Genomic DNA, 13,168 nt, shown 5'->3' with positions numbered 1-13,168 from the left:
TACTCAAACTCATGTCCATTGAGTCAGTGATGCCATCCAACCATCTCATCCTCTGTTGTCCCCTTCTGCTCCTTACATGATAATTATAGAAAACAAACAATTTTCAGCATATTAAACATTTATTCAGAGAAAAGTGAATAAAATTGCCTGACATTTTTAGAAGGCATAAAAATCACTATAGTTTATGTTGTGTATTCTTGGGATGGTGGTGATCTCAATCAGGGACATTTGTGAATTTCTGTCATTTTTGGTTGCCACAATTTGGGGGCATCTGGTATCTAGTGGGTTCATGGCTACTGTTAAACATCCTACAATATACAGGACAGGCCCCTGACCCTCAACAATGAATTATCTGCTCCAAAATGCCAGCAGGGCCATGCTTGGGAAACTTATGAAATTGCTCAGTCATGTCTGACTCTTTGTGACCCCATGGACTTAGCCCACCAGGATCTCTGTCCATGGGATTCACCAGGCAAGAATACTGAAGTGGGTTGCCATTTCCTTCTCCAGGGGATCTTCCTGACCAGGGATTGAACCTGGGTCTTCTGCACTGCAGCCAGTCACTTTACCATCTGAGCCACCAGGGAAGCCCTGGGAAATTTATAGACTACTCTTTATATATAATAGAACTTTTAAAATTCATCTTCAACAATCAGAGTTCTCCTGGGTTTTGTGCATCCTGTTAATTCTTCATCCCCCTGGGTCTCTCTACAGTATGGCATCGTGGGAAGAACAGGAGCTGGAAAAAGTTCCCTCGTTGCTGCCCTTTTTCGATTGTCAGAACCTGAAGGTAGCATTTATATTGATGGAATCTTGACAACTGGTATTGGACTTCATGATTTAAGGAAGAAATTGTCAGTTGCACTTCAGGTATGCACAGCAGAGCACTCTAACGTGTTCTTTTTATAAGGTATCTAAGTTTAAATGCTTTTAATTTGATTTTTTTTTTCAAATTAAGTGAATGAGTTGATCCTTTTTTTCCCCAAAGAGCATATTTTTAGCAACGGGTATTTTCAACAGACACTTTCACCAGACACCAGGTTTTTGTTTTTTGTTCATTTGTTAGTTTTGTGTGCATGTGATTTAATAACTTACTGAGATAGATTTCTTGACTCAGACTTCCTCAGTTTCCACAGTTTTATTCACTGATAATCACATAATTCTGAGAACAGACAGATAAATGGTTTCTTTATTGCTGGAGAGTTTCCTATAGGGAAACATGAATTTTATTAATAACTGCCTTACAGATGTAATTTTGTTGTGGGAAACCAGGACATCTTTTAAAAAGTGACTATCTCCTTGGAGAACTTTCTGTGAAATTGTGGGGCTTTGAGAATTATAGGATATATAAATGCTTTTGGTAGACTTTGACAATTTAGCAATTAATAATAATTTTCACCAGGGAGGCAATACAGAATATTGAGGAAGAGCAGGGGACTCAGAATTCTGTCTCTATGTACCTTGGTTTTCTCTGTCTTACAAGGCAGATAACAGTATCACCCCCTCAATCTGTTGTGAGGACAAAATAGGCCAGTGAGTGTGAAGTGCTTCCTGTAAACCCATATGCCCTGCTGTGATTGTGGAATGTTGAGTTGGCCATCTCTTCCTGGGCTCTGATTCTGTTCTCTTTTCTTCTTCTTCCTCGTAAAGTAGTATAACTTTCAGGGAGTGTTTTGGAGACTGGATTATATGCATGGTAGACACTCCTGTCATTCCTGTAGTTCATTCACTCAACATAATTCTGTGATATTTACTGAGAAATTACTATCCTCCAGATATATAGCCAAGGACAACCTTGATCCTGTGTCTTCATCTATCATCCTGCCCTCTGCTTTGACACACTTGCTGATTAAAGAAAAAATTGAGTTTTAATTTATGTACTTAGTAATCATCTGCCCATCAAAGGAAGCTCAGAAAAATACCCTCTTGAGTTGAGAAACAGAGAGGAGATGAGACAGAACGAGCCAGGCATATGTGCTTCCTGGAATGTGGGTGTAATGTGTCCTGAAATACCTGTTTATCAGGAAGCATGTACAACATGGCACCCAAAGGAAGGCAAATGAGGGCTTGGGTACAGCTGTTGCTACCTACCCGTGACCTTGAAAATACCTGGAATTACTCTAAGTAATTTTTAAACCAAGATAGTCTTTTCAGACTAGTAGAATGCCACCTCACACCCCTTAAGATGTCTGCTATCACAGAAAAGAGAGAGAAAAAAAGAAAATGACAAGTGTTGGCAAGGATGTAGAGAAATTAGAATCCTTGTTCATTGCTGATAGGAATGTAAAATAGTGCAGCCACTATGGAAATCAACTTATTGGTTGCTCTGAAGAGTTAATGATGGAATTATCATTTGACCTAGCAATATAGAGTGTAAACCCAAAAGAATTGGAAGAAAGGTCTTGAAGAGATACTGGAACATGCATGTTATAGCAGCATTATTCTCAACAGCAAAAAGGTAGAGGCACCCAAGGGTCCATTGACAGATGAATCAACAAACAAAATGTGGTGCGCATACATACAATGAATATTACTCAGCCTTAAAAAAGAAGAAAATTCTGACACATACTACAGCACAGATAAACATTGAGAAAATTAAGGTAAGTGAAATAAGTCATTTACAAGGGACACATATTGTATGATTCTACTAATAGGAGTTACCTAGAATAGTAAATTCATGGATGCAGGATATAGAATGGTGGGTACCAGGAGTGGCCAGGAGAGGGGAGTTGTTGTTTAATGGGTACAGAGCTTCAGTTCTTCAAGATGAAAGGAGATCTGCGGCTGGATGGTGGTGATGGCTGTACAACAATGTGAATGTATTTAACACCACTGAACTGTGCACTTAAAGTGGTTAATCTAGCAAATTTATGTGTATTTTATCACAATTGAAAATTTTTTTTCCAAAGGTTTCCCTTTCAGGAAAAATGGATGGGCCCCATATTTAAAGATTTCCTCTGGCTATTAGATTTATGACTTGTGGTTAGAGTAGAAAATAAATGAGCTTAAATTCCCAAGTATGCTTTGATGGTACTCATCTCTGAAATGGCCATGTGAGATTAGTTAGTAGAAATAAAGGGCATGTCTGTAAAGTCCTTTCATATCCTTGGATACAAAGCTTTAGAAACATGTCCTGCACTCTTTTGAATGTTTCTTAATAGGAAAAAGTTGTATGCTTGTATACATAAAATAACTGTAAATAAATAACATTAGATGATTCTTGGCTCTGCCAATAATGTTTGGAAGCATGTCTGAGCAAAGCCTAAACATGCCATGACATCAGCATGTTTTGTTTCTGTTCTGTTGGTTTCCATCCTTCCTCTGAGCATGTTCTAGGTACACTCTCCAGAGAGCATATTTACAAAATAGTGCTAAGCTTTGTATCCATGTAGATTCCACTTTATATGCCTCTGTCTCCAAGGTGCAGTGTCAGTTGATTTAAGAGAAAGAATCTGGAGAGAACTTGCAATGTGTAAAGATTCCCAGGAAGCCATTCAGGAGGCAGACAGGGCTAGAATGGTTAAGAGTGTAGACCAAGTGTCAGTGTGACCACAGTTTATTCCTGCTCTGCATTGTCAACCATGGGGCCTTGATGATGTCATTTGTCTGCCAAGCTTCAGCATCCTCGTTCTTAAACCCATTCTGGAAATCATTGCTCCACAGATTTGCTGTGAAGATGTAACTTAGTGAGATAATGTTTGTGTCTATGTCTCATTCTTAGGAATCCTCAGTCATCAGGAACTGTTATTATTTTTAAGAATCAGGGCACTGGCCTTTTGGGTATTATTTCTACTTAAGTAAAAGAGTTAATGCCTTCTGAAATGACTTTACTCTTTAATTTCTGTTTATGTGTTCATGGTCTTTGGTGATTTTCTCTGTATTTATTTTCTAATAACAAAAACTAAATTGCTTACATAAATATGAATAGTAAAGCCAAGAAACAGAAAATAAAAGCAAACAAACAAAAAAACACAATAGGAATTTTGGGGAAAAGCATAACAGAGAAATGTATCTAATGTTTTCCACCAAGAGCAAGAAATCAGATTAAAATTTTATTGTATTTTGATTTCTGGCTTTCCTCCCTCTAGCTTCTTTCCTGACTATCACCTTGTACAAACTCTTTCTTTCCAATTCCCCACCAAGACCTCCAGCCTTTTTCTCAGTCCTTCCCACACTCTTGACTATTTTCTTTCTCTCTTTGAGGACAGGGCCTGTATCTCTCATTTCTCTTCCTCTAATGCTTCCTATAGTCCCTGACAAGTAACATGAGTATTAGCAATAATTCCTAATGTTTATGGAATCGTTAACACGTTTTAGTTTCTTATCCCATCATTTCCTGCTTAATCCTCACATTTTGTTGTTAGCCTTATCTGACAAATTTAAAAATGGAGCCACTGGGAGCTTATCCTACTTTTCAAGTAAGGAGCAGAGACAGGATTCAAATTTTATGTGTGTCTATTTTTTTTTTTTAATTGAAGTATAGTTGATTCACAGTGTTTCAATTATAAAGTGAAGAGTTTCAGTTTTATCTCCAAAGACTCCCATCACAGCAGAGTAAAATCCAAAATACTTGTCATACGACAGAGACCTACACTCTCCAGTCTCCACCTTGTCCACTTCTCAGTCATGTCTGACTCTTTGTGACCCCATGGACTGCAGCACGCTAGGATTCCCTGTCCATCACCAACTCCTGGAGCTTGTTCAAACTCATGTCCATCAAGTCAGTGATGCCATCCAACCATCCCCTTCTCCTCCTGCCTTCAATCTTTCCCAGCATCAGGGTCTTTTCCAGTGAGTCAGCTCTTCACATCAGATGGTCAAAGTATTGTAGCTTCAGCTTCAGCATCAGTCCTTCCAGTGAATATTCAGGATTTCCTGAATATTTCCTGAATATCCAGTGATTTCCTTTAGGATTGACTGGTTTTGTCTCCTTGCAGTCCAAGGGACTCTCAAGAATCTTCTCCAACACCACAGTTCAAAAGCATCAATTCTTCAGCTGTGTTATACTCATCAGATATTTTCCCCATTTTTCCTTCTGTCCCACTTAAAAGGATTCCTCAAACCATAACAAGAGTGAATAAGCATGGAGCAAAGCCAGAAGATACTACTCCTATTGCACTGTCCCTCATTTGGACAGCATCAGTTTAGAAATGGGTTTACGCCCTTGTATGTCATGGGCTGATATGTGTCAGGAGAAGATACTCAAAATCTTATCCCTCCCCAACCAAGAGCCCTTTGTCTTTACAGTGTCTTGCTAGGTGCAGAGGTTGAAAAATTCTGTTAGTTTGGTTACTGGAATTTGCTTGTCTAAGTGCAAAAACTTACATTCCTCTTACCCCCAAATGAGTAGGAAGCATTGATACTTGTGTGTCAACACCCCAGTTTAGGGAACTTAGGAAGCTGGGAGAGGGGGAGCCCAGTGCTGTTTTTTTGAGTCACCTCTCTTAGCTGAGCCAGGCCCACACCATCTTCCCTGGATCCCTGGTCCCTGTGATCCTGGAAGCAGCATGGAGCTTCCATGGTGGTCTCTCTTCCTCCCAGGCTCATCCTTGTCACTGATGACCCCGCATGAGCAGGTCAGAACTGGGGGAGATGTGATGGTAACAAGGACCTGGGTAGGAGCAGAGACAGGGGAGTGGGGACATAGACCATCAGTCCTGGGGGGAACTTTCAGAGATGAATACTGTGTTCTTAAGTAGGTGCTCCTCAACTTCTGCTCAAAATTTCAGGAATAAGCAAAAATGAAAGTTCTTCTTAAAAAATTTCCTTAAACACAACAGGAAGCTGAAGTATGTGTGTTCTTTATGCTCAGGATCTGAAGTAGTTAAATATGCCTCCCAGAAAGACCACCGGTTGAGAATAAATGCAGGGAGTAGCCTGCTTACTTGAAAGAACCTGGAAAATGGAGGGAAGGAGGAAGAATATTGGGGACCAGCCTCCCCTTGCCTGGCTATGTCACTTGTGTAAACCTCATGAAGACATGCAGAAGACAACTGCATATGGGAATCTTAAGGTTGATAGTTACAGAGAGTAATAAGTTTTTATAAAAATCTGAAGTAGAATGATGGTTAGTCCCCTGACAAAGAATGCTTACCATTGTTTAGATGGTTGTTTAGTCTTTGATCTTAAACTCAGGTTTTAAGGGAGACCTTAAATTTGGATCTCGAGTTTTTTTAGTTCAGTACTCATTCTGAAATATTGTATGACTAGTGATTTTCAGTGCTTTGGAGGCATATTTGCCACTTAATGAACTTTGTGCAAATAAATCTCCCTTTATAATGACTTTTTAATTGTGGATTTGCTCAGGGATATCTCCTTTTTGGTGGCACACCCTGAGTTTTCTGTATTCTTTTCTCTCTCACCAGACCTAAAACTGAGATAATATTGAAGGAAGGTTTGGAAGGCGTCCTCAGTATCACTCTTCCTCATGATTAGGGGAAAGAAGTATCTGTCTATCTTCATCTTTCCTCTCAGGCTTTTGTGAAGTGAGGAGGAAAGTCCAGCCCCAAGGCCAGGCAGGATTTGAACGTGGTGATTTGGAGCAGTTCCAGGCACTTGTAGAAGAGTCAGGTCTCCTCTTGTTCCCACATGAGTGTATTCCCTTGTTCTGCACCCTTCACTGAAAGGAGCTTATTGGGCTCTTCACTGTTGCCCATATTCTTATGGCATGGCTTACTGAGCCTTCCAGAAGAAAATGTAAATGACCTACATGAGCTTATGTACAGGATTCTTTCTTGAGGCCAAGAGGAGGCACATATTTCCAGAGTAATTTACTTGTGGCTCCTCCTGAAGCAGATGAATAGCAAGAACTATTTAAATTAAAGTATCATGACACAGGTCATGGTGGGTTTCAGGTCCTCCTGGCCTTGCAGTTAATAACAAGGTTCTGTGAGGCAGGTCATCCTGACACACAGGTGAGAGAATATGGGGACCAGCTGATGCCAAAATCAGAGGTGATTTCTCCATGGACAGAGGTGCTGCCAACCCCAGGAGCTGACGTTCCCCTTACACATGTGGGGATGTTCATTTGACACATGTGGAGAGATTCCAGATCCTAGGAGACAGTCTGATCAATGGAGAAAATAGCCTCGTTTATTCTTCAGTGCTAATGTGTAAATATTTGATGGTTTGCTTTGAGGCACAAACCTCTACTAATCATGCTGGTGTGACTTGGAAATAACAACACCAGCTGTTGGTATTTCCCAGTCACACCAGCATTGACAGTTAATTTATGTAGACCTTGATGTTAAGTTTCTCATGTAATTATTTCCTCAGTTTGTATGTCTAAGCTGATATTTATTACCAGGATGGTATTTAAAAAAAAAAAAGTCAAATCTTCCTTTGTCTTCAGTTTTTCCCTTAAGATGAGAAAACTTCTTCAACACTTTCTTCTATTAGTGTTCAGTAGTCCAGAAGATATTTTGTCACACACTTAGTACAGTGGAAAATTATTTTAGAGATACTGTTTTGTAAACACATATTTGCAACTTTATTATTAATAATTAATGAATTTAGATGTTTTTGCATTTTAATTATGACATTCTGTACACATTGGAATAAAATGAAAAAAGGTTAAGGTAATAACATTCACTATTTTGGGGTATTTAGGAACCTGTTTTATTCACTGGAACAATGAGGAAAAATCTGGATCCCTTTAATGAGCATATGGATAATGAACTGTGGAATGCCTTAGAAGAGGTAATTTATTAATAGTAACTGTAATTAACTTGTTAGCATCTGTATCTGTGTGTTTACATTTAGAGCATTGCAGATAATTAAGGGGAGCATGCCAGTTTCATTGACTTCATTTACCTCCTAGGAAAATACTGATGACATGGGTGTGCTTAAAAATGTGCGTGTTGATGATGATGAAAATCAACAATATAATGTGACATGTTTTCATCTTAGCTATTTCCCTAGGGCCCTGAACAAGTAGACACATTATCTTGTCCTTAGCAGAGTACTCAATTAGATGTTAAAACTGTGTGATCAAATTCTACTAATGACTTGGTGAATTAATTACTCCATTACACTCCAATATTCATTTTATTTCTCTGGTCTCAGGAAACATCTACTAAGTGGAGGCAATAGTAGTTTTTCCTTATTAACTAAAAGATGTAAACAAGATCACACTATTAAAGTGTAGAAATTTCATAGGAAAGTGTTTATAAAGGTAAATTATATAGTCATAATTGATAATGATTATTTATTGGCAATTATGTCATTTTAATGCCGTAGCATTAATGCAGGTAACAGAACCCTGGAACATCTGCTCAGCTTTTATATGAGTAGGTTCATTTCTAGAGAATTTTCTGTTATTTGTGTCATGTTTTCCCTTGCCCCACTGCTTTGAATTCCCTCACCCTTGCATGAAAAAAATTTTGACTATTAAGTTGCTGTCAGTTTGTATTTTAATACAAACTATTTTGTGTATTTGCACTCGTTTTACAAATCAATTCTACTGTTGGAAGAAACCCTAGACTTCTTTTTTTTTTTAATTTATTGGAGAATAGTTGATTTATAATGCATTAGTCTCATCAGTTATATGTATACATAAACATATAGACACTATACATATACAATAGGTAACTTATAAGAACCTACTGCATAGCACAGGGCACTCGACTCAATAATCTATAATGACCTACATGGGAAAAGAATCTAAAAGAAACCCTAGACTTCGAAGCCATAGACAGACTTCTAATTTTGCCTAGGACCTAGCTCAGTCTTTTGCTTTTAAAAAGTAAGAAAGAGTATTCCTATACATTAATGATGAAAGATCAGAAAGAGAAATTGAGAAAACAATCTCATTTACCACTGCAACAAAAACAATAAAATACCTAGGAATAAACCTACCTAAGGAGGCAAAAGACCTGTACTCATAAAACTACAAGGTACTGACAAAAGAAATCAAAGATGATGCAAAACAGATGGAGGGATATACCATGTTCTTGGGTTGGAAGAAACAATATTGTGAAAATGACTATACTACCCAAAGAATCTTCAGATTCAATACAATCCCTGTCAAATTACCAATAACATTTTTCATAGAATTAGAGCCAAAAAATTTACAGTTTTAATGGAAACACAAAAGACCCCAAGTAGCCAAAGCAGTCTTAAGAAAGAAAAACAAAGCTGAAGAAATTAGGTTCCCTGACTTCAGAATATATTACTGAGTTGGTCAAGAAGTTTGTTACATAAGATTTTATGCAAAAACTTAAATGAAATTTTTGCCAGTTCAATACAGATTTAGAGTAATCAAGATGGTGTGGCACTGGCACAAAAACAGAAATATAGATCAATGAAACAGGCTGGAGAGCCCAGAGATGAACTCACACACCTGTGGTCACCTAATCTGTGACAAAGGAGGTGAGAATATATGATGGAGAAGAGGTGGTCTCTTTAGTAAGTGGTGCTGGGAAAACTGGACAGCTATGTGTAAAAGAGTAAAATTAGAACACTCCCTAATACTGTATACAAAAATAAACTCGAAGTGGATTGAAAACCTAAATGTAAGACCAGATACTATAAGACTCTTAGAGGAAAACACAGGGAAAACACTTTACATAAATAACTACTAAATGTTTGATTGATATTTTCATTTCAGAGAAGTGTGGCATATTTTTTTAATCTTTTTTTGTTGTTACACAAATCTGAGAGATTGATTATTCATGTTGGTTTGAATTGGTGTGTTTGTCATTTAGTGTCACCCTTTCAGAGAAGCTCTGAAATCTGTAATATACAGATGATCCTTGCCTGTGAGCAGGCAGATTTGTAAGTATGACCATTTCCAGCCAGTAATTCTGGTTTCTGAAGGATATCACCACTGAGTCTTTATACACCCACCCTGCTTTTCAGCAGCATGTGGATTTTGTTTTCTTAAATTGGGTTGATTGCTTCACCTTCTCCTGCCTGAAAAGCAGTGCACCTCTGGTTTCTTTTAAGTTTGTGAGTCTTTTACAATCAAATTTTACAAGAGAAGAGGTGTGTAGAGCATTTAACCATTAAATGTAAAGAATGACAGGATGATCCACTACTCTTGAATTCATAGGACAAATTTAACGGTGAAATTGGGACACATCTTAAAAAAAAATAACTGGAACTACTGGTAAACTATTTTTCTATTTGTTTCCCATATTGAGACCTTTTTTTCACAGATTCTCAGGTAGCATTACTCTAGAATTTTAGAACATATTTTTTCCATGGGCAGAGAAACAATGTTAATCTAAATTATAAAAATGCTGAAGATAATACTAAGATCTACTTCTATTTAAGCTACATTTGAAACTTTCTATGAAAAGAAAGAACTGTGAGTTTATTTCACAAAGTGAAGTATGTGGTTTCCATGTATTACTTCTGGAATTAACCTTGTTAACTTTGGTGATATCACTTAGAGAAATCACCCCATCATTGTGTTTCTCTAGGAATTAATTCCTTATGACTGTTTTAAAAGAAAACTTATGAAATCGTTCATTGAAAAACATACAAATGTGATAAAGAAATAATTCCTAGAGAATCTGGATAAAGGGGTGATTTATCACTCTAAGTTATTGTTGTTCAGTTGCTAAGTCATCTCTGACTCTTTGTGACCCCATGGACTAAAGCACACCAGGCTTCTCTGTCCCTCACCATCTCCTGGAGTTTGCCCAAGTTCATGTCCACTGAGTTGATGATGCCATCCAACCATCTCATCCTCTGTCTCCCTCTTCTCCTTCTGTCTTCAATCTTTCACAGCATCAGGGTCTTTTCCAATGAGTTTACATCAGGTGGCCAAAATATCGGAGCTTCAGCTTCAACATCAGTCCTTCCAGAGAATATTCAGGGTTGATTTCCTTTAAGATTGACCAGTTTGATCCCCTTATTTTCCAAGGGACTCTCAATTGTGTTCTCCAGTACCACAGCTCAAAAGCATCAATTCTTCAGCCCTCTTTTACTGTCCACCTCTCACATCTGTACATGACTACTGGAAATACCATAGATTTGATTATACGGACCTTTGTCAGCAAAGTGATATCTTTGCTTTTTAACACACTGTCTAGTTGTGTCATAACTTTCCTGCCAGAAGCAATTATCTTTTAATTTCAAGGCTACAGTCACCATCTGCACAGATTTTAGAGCCCAAGAAGACGAAATTTGTCACTGCTTCTATCTTTTCCCCTTCTATATATTATGAAATGACGGGACAGGATGCCATGATCTTAGTTTTCTTAATGTTGAGTTTAAGCCAACTTTTTCACTCTCCTCCTTCACCCTTATCAAGAGGTATCACTGAATCAATGAAGTCAGTTTTTAAGTGAACCAAAAACCCTAGTTGTTAATTTGTAAATGATGCTTAACTGGATATGTGAACCCAAACTCACAGAGTTACCTGAGAATGAGTAGGAGGGAACCAATATGTTTTCCTCTTTATGAACTTCACTTAAAAGGAAAAGATGGCTTAAAATTTTTTTTAAGGTCCTCTAGTTCTGTGTCTTCCTTCTTCCTTGGCAGAGATGGACATTCAGAAGGAAGACAGTCCTATGGATGCTGCCTGTCTCATCTTGGTTATTTTTCTAAATATGCCTAAAAGACATTTTTCATGTACTGAAAACTTGCCAACTTACTGTAAGCTCATAAAAGTTCATCAGAAATTAGTGCTATTGGGGTGCTAAAAGACAAAGGCAGCTCCAAAAATATAACATGAATAGTGCCTGAGGATGAAGCACTTTATCACTCAGAGGTTAAAAGTTCATAGTAGATAAAACTCTGGAAGTGAATCATTGATGTGTTGCTTCCATTAAAAAGCAAAAACAGAACACCTTAGATAATGGGATTTGGAGGCTTCCCCAGTTGCTCAGTGATAAAGAGTCTGCCTGCAATGGAGGAGAAGTGGGACTGATCCCTGAGTTGGGAAGATTCCTTGGAGGAGGAAATGGTAACCCACTCCAATATTCTTTCATGGGAAACCCCATGGACAGAGGAACCTGGTGGGCTACAATCCATAAGGTCCATGACTTAGCAACTAAACGATAACAAAATGTCCCATCGAAACTGGGAAGAAATCGTACAGTTAAATGTCTAACATTGATAGTGTCTCTGTTAGGACACAAGTGTGTCTCATCACACAGGAAACAAAGATACAGAAACCTGGGCGTCAGCAGCCTGTGCATCAGGAACCACGTGGTTCAGTCCTTGCGGTGGCAACAGGTCACATGTCCATTTCCCTGGGCCTTGTATTAGGTGAATTTCCTTTACTGCTGGCCCTGCTCTAGTAAAAACTCTTCCCCATTTGTTGATTGCATTTCAGTGTCTCCTTCTGGCCCACACCAGATTTTCTTCTTGAAAAGTAAGAAAGTTCCACAAAATTTGGAAACCACCTGACATCTATGTTCACCTCCTGTGAGGGGCGTCAGCACCTACTACACATGGCACACACAGTGATGATAGAGACAGGGGCCTTATAAGTCCAGTTTATTATTTTTCAGTTTTGCTATATTCTATTATTTTCCCAAGCTCAAAAACAATCTGAAGTATTCTATACTGAGATGTACAGTTTTGAATAGTAATTATTTGTTCTATTTTCCTTAAATTATAACTTTTTCAGTGTTTTCCTTTATTTAAGGTGTGATATGATATCTTGGAGTCAGTTAATTGTTATAAGAATATATCCTTTTTATAATTACACTTAATAAGAAAACAGTGTTATATATAAATTAATTATCCATATGAATTTAATTTCTAATTTACAGAAAGAGATATGTCACACAATTAGAATGTGTTAATTCATGTTGTTCCTGTTTGTTGAGTCTGACTCTTCTGCAACCCCATGAACTGTAGCCCGCCCTGCTCCTCTGTCCATGGGATTTCTCAGTCAAGTATACTGGAGTGGGTTGCGATTTCCTTAGCCAGGGGATCTCACCCAGGATCGAACCCAAGTCTCCTGTTTGGCAGGTGGATTCTTTATCACTGAGCCACCTGGGAAGCCCACCTTCATCCAGCCAACAAATATCTACTGAGAGCTTGTTAGGCAATGTTGCAGATTCTGGGGCTGTCACAGTCATCAAGAGACAAAATGTCTGTCCTTCTGGAGCTTAAATTCTCCTGAAGAAGTTGAAAAGCAAGCCAATGCATATGTAATGAAATTTCAGTGCTGATACATACAAAGGAGAAAATTGAAGCAGAACTTGAG

The 13,168-nt window shown here is 38.1% G+C and overlaps 1 protein-coding gene across 1 annotated transcript in view; it reads left to right on the top strand.

The window, feature by feature from the left end:
• LOC133049147 (ATP-binding cassette sub-family C member 4-like) overlaps positions 1-13,168 on the top strand; it is a 188,603-nt gene that overhangs the window by 150,948 nt on the left and 24,487 nt on the right. Inside the window, exons 21-22 of the mRNA XM_061133056.1 lie at positions 715-870; positions 7,609-7,698. Coding sequence (XP_060989039.1) covers positions 715-870; positions 7,609-7,698 — 246 coding nt within the window. The remainder of the gene's footprint in view (positions 1-714; positions 871-7,608; positions 7,699-13,168) is intronic.

Source organism: Dama dama, chromosome 30 (genome assembly GCF_033118175.1).
Source record: "Dama dama isolate Ldn47 chromosome 30, ASM3311817v1, whole genome shotgun sequence".
NCBI lineage: Eukaryota > Metazoa > Chordata > Mammalia > Artiodactyla > Cervidae > Dama > Dama dama.
Note: the sequence above shows the minus strand (reverse complement) of the source record. Positions and strands in the feature narration are given on the sequence as shown.